The sequence below is a fragment of the Corvus moneduloides genome, chromosome 13, assembly GCF_009650955.1.
Source record: "Corvus moneduloides isolate bCorMon1 chromosome 13, bCorMon1.pri, whole genome shotgun sequence".
In the NCBI taxonomy this organism is placed as follows: Eukaryota; Metazoa; Chordata; class Aves; order Passeriformes; family Corvidae; genus Corvus; species Corvus moneduloides.
The window spans coordinates 19,877,819-19,894,200 of NC_045488.1; the positions used below are offsets into that span (position 1 = coordinate 19,877,819).

General features: G+C 53.0%; 1 protein-coding gene across 2 annotated transcripts; it reads left to right on the forward strand.

Annotated features, from left to right (window-relative positions):
- The first annotated feature begins 7,021 nt into the window (after positions 1–7,021).
- HEXA (hexosaminidase subunit alpha) lies at positions 7,022–16,382 on the forward strand. 2 transcript variants are annotated; one of them, XM_032123105.1, is made up of 14 exons: positions 7,022–7,310; positions 10,045–10,143; positions 10,441–10,506; positions 10,665–10,711; positions 11,037–11,147; positions 11,627–11,728; positions 11,824–11,956; positions 12,593–12,773; positions 13,083–13,169; positions 13,497–13,569; positions 14,006–14,186; positions 14,277–14,367; positions 14,766–14,870; positions 15,356–16,382. In XM_032123105.1, the coding sequence occupies exons 1-14, from the start codon at positions 7,043–7,045 to the stop codon at positions 15,417–15,419; spliced, it is 1,608 nt and encodes a 535-aa protein (XP_031978996.1). In that variant the 5' UTR covers positions 7,022–7,042; the 3' UTR covers positions 15,420–16,382. The 2 variants fall into 2 exon arrangements, with proteins under 2 accessions (XP_031978996.1, XP_031978997.1); XM_032123106.1 differs by lacking the exon at positions 7,022–7,310 and adding an exon at positions 9,795–9,862.

Sequence of the window (16,382 nt, forward strand, 5' to 3'; positions counted from 1 at the left end):
CTCACCTTCCACTTCCTCGTGCCCTGGGGAATCATTTCTTCCCAGGGTGAAGTGGGGCCGTGCGGATGTGGTGATGTTATTCACCCACTCTGCCAGGATGAAGATGAGACTCAGCAGGGCAGTATGTGGTGTAGGTGTGACAAGTTTCATCAGCTCTTTGGGACAGGAGTCATCCGGTGCAGCGGGATCCTGCTTCCTGCTTCTGTCTCATACAAATCCCTTGTGAAACAGGAAGAAAATTAGAAGCCACATTCAAAAGGCTGTTTATTTCCTGCTGGAACACAGAAAGCATAATGATGGCTGCAGCGACAGGGGTTTACACATGCAGGTGCCCTCAGGGATCCAGGGAGATTACGTGTCCAATGGCCTGGCAGGTGTCTCTAGAACCTTCGCTGGGTACCCAGCTGCATCTTCAGAAACACAGGCAGCTCCCTGCACTCTGCTCTGCCTGGGTCAGGAGCACACAGGGGGTGTGGTCTGGGCACGCACATTGCCTCATGCGATGCTACCTAGTCAATAAAGCCAGTTCTCTAATTACCCTACTTACGTGGAATTGCAAAGGCCAGAGCTTTAATCATGCTGCCCTACATTAATCTAAGTAGCCCTGACTTGGTTCAGCTCCAGATGCACCATCTGGACATCTGCCAGGCTGGTCCCACCTCACACGTCAAGCCATGGGGGCTCAGGTGGTTGCTCCAGGTCCTCACCCCACGTTTTATCCCCAAGGGGGACTGTGTGTCACCCCCTGGGACGCTGAGCTAGTTCTGCCCAGCTGGTGACATGCCCAGCTCCTGGCCAACAATGACAAGGCACAAGCCATTTTGGGGCTGCTCATCTGCCCACAGGATCCCAAGAAAGGCACTGGCCAAACAGTGGGGTTTTGCTTTTTTGGATTTTGGCAGCTCTGGACACAAAAACCTTTGGCCGAGGTGACCTTCCCCTCAGGGACAGACTCGGGAGCGTGTTTGGGAAGCAGCTGTTCCTGGGAGCAGGGACTGGCCATCTCCAGGTGCTCCGAGAACCTCCCCATGTCCTGGCCCTGGCCAAGGCTGCAGAGTTCAGCTCAGAGCCTTGCATGGAGCCCCGAGAGAGGAGGTTCTCTGGAGCCAGGCTGGGAGAGCTGGGGGTGCTCACCTGGAGAAGAGAAGGCTCCAGGGAGACCTCAGAGCCCCTTCCAGTGCCTAAAGGGGCTCCAGGAGAGCTGGAGAGGGACTGGGGACAAGGGCTGGAGGGACAGGACCCAGGGAATGGCTTCCCAGTGCCAGAGGGCAGGGCTGGATGGGATATTGGGATAGAATTGTTCCCTGTGAGGGTGGGGAGACCCTGGCACAGGGTGCCCAGAGCAGCTGTGGCTGCCCCTGGATCCCTGGAAGTGTCCAAGGCCAGGCTGGATGGGGCTTGGAGCAGCCTGGGACAGTGGGAGGTGTCCCTGCCTGTGGCATGGCGTGGAACAAGATGATCTGTAAAGATAGGGACCTACCTTACTACCCAAACCATGCCATGATTCTGTGATGTTTCTATGATTCCAGTAATAAATACTTATAAACACTGATGGGATCTTCCCAATGACATCCCACAGATACAGGAAACCAGTTTGCCTTCTGCAGTCCCAGCCTTATCTTTCCCAACTGCAAGACAGGGATCAGCACTTTGCAGCTGGTTACTCCAGCAACAGTTACACTAATACATCTCAAAAATACTCTTTGGAATGAAATTTTAGCCACGCCCTTTGCAAGAGGTCTTTCTTTATTTTGAAGTTCCCAACCAATAGTCATGTACGAAGCCCTGGTCACCCACCAGCTTCTTGTAGGTGGTTGGCAAAAGGTACCTGAGAAAAACAGGGCTGCTGTCTTCAGCTCATTCCGAGGGGATCTGTGCTGCCTCTGGGGATTTTAGGACTCCAGCTACTGAGGAAAGCCAAAAACTGTTCTTCTGCCCACTCTGAAAAATGATTTAGATCTCCATAGACACCTGGTGCCTTTTCACTTTATTCTTGCAAGAGCTTAATTACCCAAGTGATTTTGGTAACTGTTAACACTGAAGCTGACAAGAATAAAATATTGCCTTGCAATCACCTTGCTCCCCAAAGTTAAGCACATGCTTACAGGATTTATGGGAGCATCGCCTCTGGGCACAGGGAGTTTGTCACGGCACATCCACAGGCTCTGATTGATTCCAGCTCAGCCCCACAGCCGTGACTGGGAGCAGCCAGGGACAGCAGCCACATGTACTCAGCCTCCGCAAGAACTTGCAGCATCTCCTCGTGACAAGCCCTGATTCGTGATACCAAAATGCTGTGAAAGTGCTGGTGTCCCACACCACAATCCGCCTGCAGACTCGGGGTGAACCTCCCATCCCACCCAGCCTCCTTCCTGATCCTGCATTCCTTGAGGCAGGCAGGATCTCTGGAAAAAGCCTTTCTTTTCCATCACCGGAGACACACGGAGCTCCCACGCTGGGAGAAAGGAAATCCAGAAGATTTCTCAATGCCTAGGGTTTGATTTTGGGTGTCTGCACACTCCTTAACAACCTCAACCATAAGCATGGGCTGAGCAGCCCCTTGGATCACCACCCCAAAGCTGTGCGAGCTGGAGATAACCCAGAAGAAAAAAGTCTCTGTGATAACATCAACAGTGGAAACACCACCAGGCTGAGCTCGAGTCAGGACCCCAAATCCTACACTGATTAACACATCTCACTTCAAGCTTTTTGCTTTAAACTCCACTCTCAAGCTCATAACTGTTGAAATACTTCTCCTCGCTGCTGCCTGCTCAATCCAAGCCTCCCAGGCCTCACTCCCCTCACGCGTGCTCTCCCAGCTGAAGAGGTCCCTTCTGTTAAACCCCATCTTTGCTGAAAAATTCGTTCACCACGTGCACCTGCTAAACCATCTGATGGCAGCATTGATAAGTGGTGGTCTAGGTGGGAAGGTAGGGATATGGAAATGAGTTATCCTGTGCTTTGAAAAGCATTTGGATGCATCCTTGTGGCTCCAAAAGCATCCTGCCATACACCAGCCTGCTTTGGCCCCCCAAAATATCAAGGTTCTTCACGGGCTGAGTTGTTGGAGCTGGTGAAAATACCCTGGATGTGGATTTAGGAGCATCTCATGTTTAGGATCTTCATTGTGCACATGCTAAAGCTCCACCAAATGTCTCTGGGTGCTCCTGTTGGGTGTTTAAATGTGAGCACCCCTCTGCTTGATGACGAGCAATATCATCCCTGAAATACAAAGACGCGCAACAGGAGGGTCCGTACCTGAAAAGACCTGGCATATGCTGATCACATTCCCTCCAGACCACCACCACAAGTAAGGACACTTCAACCCTGCAACCCTTGTGGTTGCAGTCCAAATCCCATCATTATTTTACCAAGAATTAAAGGGAAGGTAAACAAGCAAATGGAGATGGTGGTTTTGCCCAGAGATGCCAAAATTCAAGTTAGAGGTCTACAGGTATTTGCAGGAGATGATCTGTGTTTTCCAAAGCCCTCTTCCAGCCACACCACCAGCAGGTCCCTTGAGCTTCTTCAGCTCAAGTTGCTTCATTCAGGAGCAATTTTCCTAGACAGTGCTGGCTCGAAGAGCAAAGCAAATAGAAAACTCATGCCCTGTGAAGGCGTTCATGAATGACTTCCTCCGTTCCCACTTCACTGGCTCAGACGCTTCTCACCAGTGGAAGAATCTGTGTGCAAAGCACCCTCCTGGTTAAATGCAGAAACAGCCAACACTATAGGGAGTTAGGCAGCAGAATAAATGGATTTATATCTTTTAAAAATGCTGTGGTACAACTGCACAGCCCAAAGGCCACCTTCATGCCCCAAAGGCAAACAAACCAGAAAGACTCAAGTGTGACACCAGCCAGGTTTTGTAACAATTTATATCAGAATAATTAATTTGGATTGCTACCAAATTCATTGTTGGTAGCAAGCAGGTAATCCAGCAGTGTCCTGGGGCAGCAGTTTTCTGCAGTCCTCCAGCAAGTCCAAACTTTTGCATCGGAGAGATGACAAGAGGGATTTGTAGGTACCCCCACCGCGGGTCTCAGCCTCTGCAAGAACTTGCAGCATCTCCTCGTGACAGGTACAGCCCTGCCTCGGGTTCACTCCCTGCGTGTTCCTTGCTGAACTAACTTGGAAAAGGCCTCCCAGGTGGATATATCACCCTGGAGATGTGCTCCAAGCCCCCAAGCTGGTCCATTGACAGGCTACTGAAGAGCATCAGCAGCTTCTGGCTGCTGGTGCTCTGTGCCCGCTGCAGGACAGAGCGTAATCCAGGTTTTTTCAGCCAAGCTCCACAGTTAAACACATGCTTAAGTAGTTTTCTTATGTAAAGAAACATTCACAAATCAGACTGTTAGTCTGGATTAATGCCGGCCAGCTACAGATGAACTTCAATGAGTCATCCCCCAGAGACATCAGGTCCCCTAAAATAGCATCAGCAACTGAATCTGTAGAAAGGCTGGAATATTTGGACTGAAAGCTCTGATCACAATGCTTTACATAAGCTGGCAAACACGCCACCCTCCCCAGGCTGAAATGAGAATTCGCCTCAAGCCAGGGCACTCCCACAGTTCTGTCTCATGCGCTGGGAAGTGCAGTCCTCACATTGCCTGATGCAAGACAGCAACCAACTGGCTTGCTTGGGGTGGTTTTCCTTCCACTGAAATTTTAATACAGTGAAACAACTTGAGGACAAGTCCAGAGATAGTGGAATCAATCAAATATAGTCAGAAAATGGTGGCAACAGCTGGTGCTCCAGAAGTTTGCACAGGGAAAAGCAACAAACCCAGCTCAAGACCACGGAGGCTTTATGTAGACTGGCAGCAGGAAACTTGAACATAAGGAATGACAGGGGTGACCTTCCCAGAGGTCTGATACAGGCTGTAATACAGGTGTTCTCACTTCCTGCTGTGTGATGAGGACAGAGATAGAGAAGGGCCACAAAAATCCTGGAAGAATAGCGAGGAAGCAGCCTGGCATGTGCCATTGCGTTGAATTTGGGTCCTGCCACCTCTGTAGGGAAAACAAGGGAGGATTTTCAGGAGCCTGAGGGAACTGACAGGCTTTAATTGCCCCAGTCAGACTCTCCCGAGACCTCCACCCATGAACTCCATGAGCTCCATTCAATCTGACAGTCAGGCAACCAATTCTTCCTGATCTCTCCTGTGAGCGTACCTGCTCCTAGGTATTCCTAGATGAACGTTGGACTTCACTTGGTGCCTTTAACTCTCTGGGTGATACCTGGGCTGTTGGTCCACCCCTGTGCTCTCTTAGCCTGGCTGTGGAGGTACACCCACCTGGTAATGCTGTGCCTGTCCTTGGCTCCTGGCTCACCTTCCCATTAGGTGGACTTCGCTGTTCTACAGGGCTGGAAAAGAAGGATGCAGTGCTGTGCAGGTGTTCAGCTCATGGCAACACCATCTGCCTCTCTTTGACCCCATTCCTGATGGAGCCCAGCTTCTCTGTCTCTAGGAGGCCCTTAGTCCCCTCCCTGCCTTCCCCCCACATGAGCCCCCTATTAATTTTCACTAACCTCATTAAATTCCCACAATCCCATTTAGACCCAAACCCAGCTGTGATCTTCTCCTGGTGCCCAGCCTTCCCACAACTTTTTCACCTCCAAAAGCTTCACTGGAACCTCACAGCCTCCTTCAGTGTTGGAGAGCACCTTCCTCCATCTCTCTCCAGCCCCACTGAAACCGTTCCATGTCCTCCCAGCTCTTTTACTTTCACCATCTGTCCCTAGCTTCGTGCTGGTGCTATTGTAACCTTTGACAAGTTTCTTGAGGTTTTTCCCTACAAAATGTTTTTTTCCTGTTGGTCCTGTTCTCTCTACACTGCTCCCGTGAGGGACAATCCCTTACATTCCCCACCAGACCTTTCACACAGGGTGGTGTTTCCTCTTGTGTGATGGGGCTATCTCCCTTGTCACACTTTCTCCTGTGCCATTTATTTAATTTCCTGCTTGCTCCCATGCCTCTGGCTTGTCTCCCAGCACTCCTTGGAGTTTTCTGGGACAATAGGTTTTTAACAATTTGATGGAGTGGATTCCCTTTGTAGGTTTGTGCTGGCAATTAGATGGGTTAGACCTGGGCTTAAGGCCCTTATTTGAGTTGGGGATTGCGAAGGAAAGCAGAGCTGGAGGGAGGAAGCAAAATTAAATAGAGTTCATCTGAGGTTAAGGCTTTACTTAGAAAAGCCAAGCACTGCATGGAAAGCATCCCTGCAACACTTCATTGTGAGGATCCACCATGGGATAAAGCCCCTTTATTTTTGTACAACCCAATCAATATTTCACTGGTCACATATAAAATATCCTTGGAAACATGTGCAAGGGTCACATATAAAATATCCTTGGAAACCTGTGCAAGGGGTGATTTATATACAGTATTGCTCATAAAAATACACAGCACCAACAGAAGATGCCCAGACTCAAGGTGGATCCAAAGCATGGGCAAGGCGTGCTGGTTTCAAACTGAGAGAAGGTCGAGTTAGGTTAGATATAAGGAAGAATTTATTTACAATGAGGGTGGGGAGGCCCTGGCACAGGGTGCCCAGAGAAGCTGTGGCTGCCCCATTCCTGGAAGTGTCCAAGGCCAGGTTGGACATGGGGCTCGGAGCAACCTGGTCTAGTGGAAAGTGACCCTGTTAATGGCAGAGGATGGAATTAAATGCTCTTTAAGATCCCTTCCAACCCAAAACACTACATGATTCCACGAAAGCAGCACGGGTGAAATAACGTGTTTTAAACCATTAATCTCCTCAAATCCCGAGGCAGGCTGCTGAGGCTCCCTTACGGCAGGAAGCATAGACGAGGGGGCTGTAAAGCCTGAGGGCTGGGGCAGAAATGACCCTTGCTGGGGAGCCAGAGGGGTTTGGGGGCTTTATTTGAACAGAACGAGGCGACTGTGGACTACTGGGTAGGCTGTGGGGCGAGGGGGCAGCGCGGGGCAGGCCGTGAGGGCGGGCCCAAGCTGCCATTTCGCGGCCGCCCGGCCCCCCGCTGTCGGGCGGTGCCGCCTCCCTCAGGCTCGGGCGCGACATGGCGGCGGCGCGGGCGCTGCGGCTGTCGCTGCTCCGGCCGCTGCTGCTGCTCCCGCCGCTGCTGCTGCCGCTGCTGCCGGGCCCGGCGGGGGCCGTGTGGCCGCAGCCGCAGGCCCAGAGCTTCCCGCCCGGTGCCGGCCGCTGCCCGGTGCCGGCCCGCCGGTTCCGCTTCGCCGCGGCGGACGGCTCGGCCGTGGGGCCGGGCTGCGCCGTGCTGGACGCCGCCTTCCAGCGGTACTGGCCGCTGCTCTTCGGCCGTCCCACCGGTGAGGGCCGCGGCGGGCGCTGACCCTTCCCTCCGTGGCTTTGAGCTTAACACCCCGCCACACCTTCGCTAATTTTGGGGTCAAACCACGGGGTTTGGTGGCCGTCTGCCTCCCCTCAGTTCGGTGGGGTGGGAGGTGTGGGTGGAATGGAGTCTGGAGGCAAGGGCAGCTAAGCGTTGGGATTTGGAGGGCAATGCTTATGGCTTGTATAGAATAAATCTAACCGAGTTTGGCACAGCACTAGTCGTCTTCCTGCCAGGATTTAGGCTCTTGCTATCAAGGGTTTCCTCCATCTCATTTTTTACTTCCTCCGGATAGTGTTAAGCCCCCCATTGCTTCATTTCGCTTCCTTCTCTTGTGGCTGCTGGGAGAGCCGCTGCCGGTCTCGCAACCGTTCCTGCTCCAGGGTTACTGCTAAGTCTTGGCTGTTCCCGTTCCTAGCAGCTCTCGGTGTCCTGTGTGAGGTCTCACCTTGAGGAAAGACTTGCTGCTTCCTGTGTGTTCTTCCAAGTACATACTTGTGCTGCGGAGCACCTCTGCCAAAGTGGAGCTGCTAGAAGTCCCAAGGCAGCATGGCTTTTCTGCCAGGGAGGGATTAGCTCCTGGATTCATCCTGAAATTGTAGGGTAAGATGAGGAAAGGCAAAGGCATTGAGAGTCTGGATTTGCTTTGGGACAGGTTCTAAAGGTTTCTTGAACCCAGGCTTCTTCATGATAGCACCCGTTGCTTGTCTGGGATGAGCTGCAGGAAATCTCTTGGCTGTGGAGCCGACATGCAGAGATGCTCAGTGGCTGCGTGGGTCTGCTGCAGCCTGAAGTGCTATATCCAGGACGTATGAAGCACTTCATTCATCAAAAAGAGCTAGTAACTCTGCTCCTGAGTATTTTAAATGTCAGTGTGAACTCTGTCGCCGCTGATCAAAGCGGAGAAGGGTGGCAGCGTTGGAAGCCGCTTGGCTTTGTCTTGAGTACATCGTACTTTGAAAAAAGCAGGTTTGAAACAGAGAACCCTTCGGCTTATTTTATTTCTTCAACTCTTGTGAGTAGCAGTAGAAATAAATTTTGATTTGGGAGCCAAGAAGACTCCTCTTGGTTCTCTTTCGCTGCTAGGAACTAAAAACAGCTGATCTAATTATTCACGCTCTCCTGTTCCACTCAGAGGGGAAATGTGACCATCAAATCACTTGGAGCAACGTTGTGATCACAAGATCCAGCTCACACTCATCATTTTCCATATGCCCTGCTTTATGGTGCTCAAACTACACAAATTATTTTAAGGCCTTTTTTCCCCTCTTTGCCTTCATTTTGTTTTGGTCTTTTTTTTCCGCATGGGTGGTTAGTACGAGCAGGCAGTGGAAACCCTGGATGAAAGGAAATAATTTCTATTAATAGAGGAAATAAATGGCAGAAACCTTTTCTGGCTGTGCTGCCTTTCGGGTGCCTGTCTGCACCTTGGCCTAGGAGGCCGTGTTTGGGCTGGGAAGCGTCTCCCTGGGCAGGTCCAAACACAGTATGTGATGGTGGGACCAATTCTGTTGAGACTCCTCAGCAGGATGAGTGTTCCCTGTGTCCCCAGGCCTGAGAGCGGCTGTTCCCGGTGAACTGCCGCCTTCCCGAGCGGAGGGAGCAGGTCTTGCTGTGCTGCTTGCACATCTGCGAGGTTGCCTTGGCTACCAGCTTGTCTGCAACTGAGAGGAAGGCTCAAAACAGGGCTGGCTTCAAGCTGTTTTCCTTCTTTCCGCAGAGGTTTCGTCATCCCTTCATGGAGAAATCGGGGTATTCTGGCTCCTGTGAGCAGTGGAGCAGGGGCTCTCTGCATTTCTCTGAAATGCTGGCAGTGCCACAGTCTCTCTGGAAACTTCTTGGTGCTCTTGGCTCATTCAAAGCCGAGTTCTTTATTTTCAGTGACCACATTGAGCATTGGCTGTTCTTGGGAATGCTGTGGGGGTGTAGGCATGGACTTGGACTGGGATGAACAGGGTCCCACCCCGCTACCCTATACTTCTCCTGGCAGCTGACTGCTGTGAGTAGTCCCTTCCGTCCCAGCAGAGGTTGAATATCCCTTTGGAGTGGGGGAGTGACTCAAGTGGGGATTCAGGCCTGTGCATCCTTGGGAGTGCTCTTCAGTTAGGGAAGTGTGCCCAGAGCTCCTACCTGAGGTCTAAATGTGACTGGGTTCAATTCTCTGGTTGCTACACCTGGGACCTGCTCTGCGGAAGGTGAAGTCGGTCGGGAGCTTTTCTGAGCTGGGTGAGACCTTTTGATCGCCTCAAACTCAGCCCAGTTTAGCAGATTCATTCTCCACCCCTTTTTACAGGTTTTCTTTGCCCTTTCCAAGAAGCGTGGGTAGGGCAGAGCTCTTAGGCTTGTACTTTCTTCCAGCGCTGGGGGAGCTTAGAAACAAGAAGCTCTTCTCCCTCATGGAGAAGCTTTGACTAGTCATGGCTGTAGCTTAAGAGCCAGGGCTGGTGTCCAGGAAGCCTCAGGGGCTGCTGCTACTCCATATTCTGATGTCTCTCCTCTCTTGTGTGCTCCTTTTAAGCTTCTTCACAGGTTGGGATCAGCTCATGTTCTCCTGTTTGGCTGTGTTGAAATTAGCCCCTGCTGAACACCCTGGTGTCTGTTTTGGGGTGCAGGAAGGGGTGCCTGTTTCTGGCTGGGAGGATGGTGGTGGGCTTGGAAGCAGGGAAAAGAGCTGGGATGGGGTTGATGTGCATGATCTGTGTCCTTTGCAGAGAATGAGCCATCCTGGGAAACACCCTGCTCTGAGCTTCTCGTCTATGTTTCCACGCCAGGCTGCGATGGGTTTCCCAGCCTAGACTCCAAGGAGAGCTGTAAGTGTTGGGGTTGGGAGCGGGAGGGAATGTGGCTGTTTCTGTGCCTGTCACTGGGAAGAAGCGCTGTGTGGTTACCCTTGGTTTTGGGGAGGGCACCAGTCCCCCATTACTGAGACACTGGGGCAGCGCAGGAGGGGACGTACCTGAGGGTGCTGATGAAGCAGTGGGGAGAGGTTTAAAACAGCAAGAGCGGCCCAAAATTCAGTTCTTCGGGGTCTCAGGGTGCAGTTCAGTACCTGAGCCCTGCCAGTGCTGTCATGGCCGTGTGGGACAGCCCCTGATGCTGTGTTTCAGATAAACTGTCCGTCTCCAAAGGCTCCATGCTGCTCTCTGCAGAGACCATCTGGGGAGCTCTCCGAGGTGAGCTGTGCTTTCCGCAGGGCATTCCTGCTCTCCCTGCCTCGGGCCTGTGGGGATGTCTCACGGTGCCTCTCTCTTTCCATATACTTCTTTGTTAATTGAGCTCTGCTCCTTTGGGGGTGTCTGTGCTGAGAAAGGGGCTGTGTGTTTTCCTGCAGGCCTGGAAACATTCAGCCAGCTCATTGGGAGAGATGAGAATGGCACGGTGAGTTCTGGCCTCGTCTCCTGGGGGCATCAGCTCTCCATAATGCCCCTGCCTCCATGGGGACAGACTGAGGGTTGCTGGGGTGCTTGGGATGAGTGGGCTCAGCCTTGCCAAGAGCCAAGTGGAGATTCGTGGATCCAGCCGGATCCCTGCCTTCTGAGCGGGTAAAGAAGTGCTGCAGCTCCTTCTGGCCAGTTTGCACTCTGGGCAGTGAGGGCACCCCTGTCCTGCCAGCCCTGGGGACGGTGGTGACCCTCAGTGTCTCTTGCTAATGGCCGTTTTCCCAACATCCTGCTCACGTCTTCCTCACGTCTTCTGTGTGCAGTACTACATCAATGAGACAGAAATCGTGGACTTTCCCCGCTTCCCTCACCGGGGACTGTTGCTGGACACCTCTCGTCACTACCTGCCTCTGAGAGCCATCCTGGAAACTCTGGTAGGGCACCCGTGCTGCGAGATGAGGTTTAATTGGGTGCCCCTTCCCCTGTGACAACTGAGCTCCCTTGTTTAGGTGATTTCTCAGCTGCCTTCATTAAAAAGAAATCCTTGCGGTATCTTGGATTCCTGCGGTCCAGGTTACTCTCCAAGGCTGAGTTGTTTCTAAGGCAAGGGAAAACACTGGTAAAGGTGGCTGGTGGTTCTGTGTTCATCCCAAGCAGAATTAAACTTGCAGGTTTCCACCAGTGGCTCAGTTACAGGGAGAGCAGGGATTTTACTGAGCAGAAGTATTCCTGGCCCTGTGCAGCTTTTTGTGTTTACAGGGAGGTGTCTGAATCCCTCTTGGATCTTGGGGAGCATTTAGAGACTCTGCCTTGTCCTTCTGGAGCAGGAGGACCTTGTCCCCTATCTGTGGCAAGCTGGATGACTTTTCAGGAGGGATGAGGCACGTTCATCTTTGTCCCTGTTCCTTCCCAGGACGTCATGGCTTACAACAAGTTCAACGTGTTTCACTGGCACATTGTGGATGACCCATCTTTCCCCTATGAGAGCTCCACGTTCCCAGAGCTCAGCAAGCAGGTAATGCTCCTTGATCCCCACGTAGTGCCCAGCTCAGGTGAGCAGATCCCTGCCTCTGCTCCTGAGCAGGGCACTGAGCTTTCCCATGTTCCCAGGGAGCCTTCAATGCCATGACCCACGTGTACACAGCCAGCGACGTGCGCACCGTGATCGAGTACGCCCGCCTGCGCGGCATCAGAGTCATCGCTGAGTTCGATACCCCCGGCCACACCCTCTCCTGGGGGCCAGGTGAGGAGCAGACCCTGCCTGCTGCTGCTGCTCTGAGGAGAGTTGGAGTTGTCCCAGGGGCAGGAATGGGAGCTGCAGTCTGGACCCTAAAAGCTGGGTGTGGGCAGCAGTGTCCCACAGGCTGGCTTTGAGGAGGAGCAAGCCATTATTTGGGGGATGTGGGACCCAATGGTCCAACTTCTAGAGCAAAATCCGAAGGGAAACATTTCCATCTTTTCTTGGGTCCAAGCTGGGTGATTTTTTTGTGGGAACATCTGCTCTTCCAAAACTATTATCATGGCTATTGCAAGGATCTTGTGTTTAACTCAGGGTACAGCTGGCCAAGCTTCCTTGCTCTACTCAGCTGTGTCCCAGACCTGACACACCGCTCTCTGCTCCAAGAACTGCATCTCCTCTTCCGTGTCTGGAAGTGCAAGAAGCTCCAGGAAAACATTCCATTGTCTTTTTCTTCCCTTCCCCTGCCTCCAAATGCCAAGGCCCGTGTTAGAATTCACCACGTGTGTGGTCACAATGGGAACTGTGGCTGTCCCTCCTTCCCTGTCCCCTGACGGCCCTGTGTTGTGCTGAGGGGCACTGTAGAGGATGACATGGTCACACTTCGCCCCTTCCTCACCATCCTGCATTTGTTCTCATCAGGTGCTCCAGGCCTCCTGACTCCCTGCTATACGGGCAAGGCTCCTTCTGGAGTCTATGGGCCCATCAACCCCATCGTTAACAGCACCTACCAGTTTGTGACCAGTTTGTTCCAGGAGGTCAGCGCTGTGTTCCCAGACTTCTTTCTCCACCTCGGTGGCGATGAGGTGGATTTCACGTGCTGGTGAGTCTGTGATCAGTCTGAATGGGGACTGGGGGAAAGTATTTGGGATTGGAGTCCCAGCCCATCGCTTCTTGATCATGATCTTTGGTGTCTTGCTCTCCCAGGCCAGGGGTAGCACTGATGCTTGGGATTTTTGGTATTTCTGTGCTCATGGTGATGCTGGATGTAGGGAGCTGCTGGTGCTGGTCCAGCCACAGCTCTGGAATGCCTGGGCAAGCCTTGGACTGATGTGGGAGGGGCTTGACCATGCCTTGGCTTTATTCCAGAGGTCAGGTTGCAATGGTTTTGTTCCTTCTCTTTGGTGCACAGGAAATCCAATCCAGAAATCCGTGCTTTCATGAAGGAGATGGGCTTTGGTGAAGATTACAAAAAATTGGAGTCTTTCTACATCCAGAGGTAAGGACAGGGCATCCAGGGCCTGCAGCTGCACTGTGTGACTGGCACAAATGTCTTCTGTCTTGGGGACACCAGATCTCCTTTTCAGGAGCATCCCCATTGGTCTTGTCTCCCTGACCCCAAAAGGGAACATTTTAGTGGGAGATTGGCCACAAAAAAGCCTGGGGCTGATGAGAAAGGGGCTGTGCTCTCTCCCTTCTCCTTCAGAAGCACCTCCACATCCCACTGAGGATGTTGGGAATATCTGTGCTGCTCCTTTGACTCTATGTAACCACCAAAGAGGGCATCAGTGGGATCACCCAAAACTCGGTACTTTTCCCACTCCAGGCTTCTGCACATTGTCTCTTCCCTTGGAAAAGGTTATATTGTGTGGCAGGAGGTGTTCGACAACGACGTGAAGGTGAGAGCTGCATGTGCTGGGGTGAGCGGTGCCCGCAGCCCAGCCTGGTGCACTGGTGTGCTCTGGGGTTGCCATGCTGGGGCTGGTGGGGGTTACTCTGTAATGGGACTGGGGTCGATCTCCAGATGGTGCTGCCAGTGAGCTGCCCTCATGGTGGCTTTATCACACTGCTGCCAATGCTTCGCTCTCTCCAGGTTCTTGTATATTCATCTGCAAGATGCAGGTTTTAACCCTGCCCAGGACACTCTGCAAACGGCCTTATCCCTCCTTCTGTTGCTCCTGCAAACTAGATGGGAAGTGGCTCAAAAATCGAGCCCAAGTCTGCCTCAGCTTCCTTTTGGGGGTGTGGAGGGGTCAGGGCGCTCTACTCGGGGGAGCAGGTGATGCTTCTGTCACCGCAGCGATCCCCTGCACCGTGTTCACCTGTGCTCCTCAGCTGAGGCCCGACACCATCATCCACGTGTGGAAGGAGAACTCCATGCAGTACGTGAACGAGATGGCCAACGTCACCAGGGCTGGCTACCGGGCTCTGCTCTCTGCACCCTGGTACCTCAACCGCATCTCCTACGGGCAGGACTGGATAGCAGCCTATAAGGTGGAGCCCTTGAGCTTTGCAGGTGTGTTCCTTGTGTCCCCTGACTGCATGGCAGCTGGCTTGGTGTTCAGACGTAGCGCCAGAACTGGCTGTCTTGCTGTCCCCTCCACAGGCAGCCCTGAGCAGAAGGCCCTGGTGATGGGTGGTGAGGCCTGCATGTGGGGTGAATATGTGGATGTCACCAACCTGACCCCCAGGCTCTGGTAAGAGAGGCCACTGGGAGGTCACTTGGGTCATATGGGGCCAGGCTTGTGTCCCTTTTCTTTGCCACTGAGCATCATGTGCTGAACTTGTGGGTTTGGTCTGCACATGGTGCCTGTCCCTATCCCTTCTGTGCTGGTAGCAGCTTCACTGAGGCTGAAATGAGGCTTTGCAAGGCTGTAACAACCTGCTGCTGCAACCAGGCTGTGTTTAACACCTGTCTGTCCTGTCACCCTGGTCTGCTGCTGGTGGGCATGTGTCCAGCAATGGATCTTGGGATACTCTGAAGCCTTTGTGTGTGGAAGGACTCTGGGCAGGAAAGCGTTTGGGAGCTCAGGGCTTCAATGTGAGAAGCTTTTGAGCTCCCCCCTGTCCTGACTGCCTGTCCCTTGTCCTCAAGGCCAAGAGCTGGGGCCGTAGCTGAAAGACTCTGGAGCAATGAGACCGTCAGGGACGTGGAAGACGCGTACGCCCGGCTGGCGGAGTTCCGCTGCACCTTGCTTGGGTAACCGTCCTGGGACTGCTCCCCCCGGCACAACTGCTCTGGGCTCAGCCCTGGGAGGGCAGCGAGGGAGGGAGAAGGGCTTGCCCTGCTGCAAAATGACCCTTGTTCCTCTGGAAAGCCCTGGTTTCCCTGGTGCCTGTGCCGTGGGCAGAGCTTGCTTTGTGCAGTGCTGGAAGAGCTCTCCTGCTGCCAGCGTGGGCTGGTGGCTTTGGCGAGGAGAGGGCTTTGTGCTGAGGAAGGAGGGGACTTGTCAGCTCTTGCCACTCCTCCTGCAGCACCAGCTTCCCTGGGAAACCTGTCCTCACCCTGTGCTCCCACACATGAGCAAAACACTGAGTTTATAAGTACAGTATGAAAACCACTCCCTCCTTGTCACTCCTGGAACGGGGCACCCATGGCCACCCTGTGCCACTGGAGCCCCTCAAACCCAGTGGTGGCTCTACCTGTGCCTTCTCCCTGATGCCATCTTTCTGTTCTCTTCCCAGGCGTGGTGTCCAAGCACAGCCTCTCTACATCGGATACTGTGACCGTGAATTCGGTGGGCTTTGAAGGGAGAGCCCTGCTGCCCTCAGTCTCTGTGCACGGAGGAGGAATGTCCCTCCCTCAGAAGGGCAGAGGGACCCCTTCCCACCCCACCTTCTGCTCTGGCTTCATTGCAAGGAACATTTTTTTGCCTCGGCATGCACTCTTTGCCTCTTTTTCTATTTTTATTTCTTCAGATCTGTAAATAAATGACCCCAAAGAGGAAAAAGGTGCCTATTCCTGCTCAGCTGGGGCTTGGGAGACCGTGCAAGGGTTAGCAGGAGATGGGTAGGGCTTGCTCCAGAGATGCTGGTGAAGAAGCATCATCCCGGTGGCTCTGGAGCTTGCAGGGTGCCTGCTCAGTTGGATAAACTGGGCTTAGCCTCTGCTGCTGTTGCAGGGTTTGCTTCTGCAGTCATGTTGTGCTGTGGGGTCCTGTCCTTGTCCCTCCTCTCTCTTCTGATGGCCAGGCCTGCAAGCCACCACGTGTGCTGCCCTAAACCCTGGCTGCTGCCACCTCCTCTGGCTTCTCCTCAGCAGATGACACCCTGGAGCCGCTTTGAGGAGCCCTTGCAAATCTGCTGAGTGGTGCATGGATATTATAAAATCTTTGCTCAGCTCTTCAGGCTGTCACCTCTCCCTGGGATTTGGCCAACTGACCCATCCTCCTCCTGCTCTGTTATTCTCAGGATAATTCTCCTGGTCTCTTCCATCCAGAGGAGTTGGTTTCAATGGTGTTTTCCTTGCAGAAGAAACCAGTGGTGCTGCTGTCCCACAGAACTGGGACAGGTGTGATTGTTGTCCCTCAGAGGTTGGGGTTGCCGTGCTGGAAACGGCATTCAGCTGAAAGCAGGGAATCTCTCGGGGAGAAATCCTGGCTGGGTGGGACTGTTGTATGTGTGTCTTGGTCTTAAGTGAGTGAGATGCCCTGTTATGGCTGGAAACCTTTTATGATTGAACTTTAAATTAAAAATAGTGAATTAACAGTTA

Bases quoted from the DNA above. Each gene is read 5' to 3' on its own strand.
- HEXA (XM_032123105.1), top strand. From the start codon at position 7,043: ATGGCGGCGGCGCGGGCGCTGCGGCTGTCGCTGCTCCGGCCGCTGCTG. The intron at 7,311-10,044 runs GTGAGGGCCGCG...TGTCCTTTGCAG, and splicing joins GCTCTTCGGCCGTCCCACCG to AGAATGAGCCATCCTGGGAA. The intron at 10,144-10,440 runs GTAAGTGTTGGG...GCTGTGTTTCAG, and splicing joins CCTAGACTCCAAGGAGAGCT to ATAAACTGTCCGTCTCCAAA.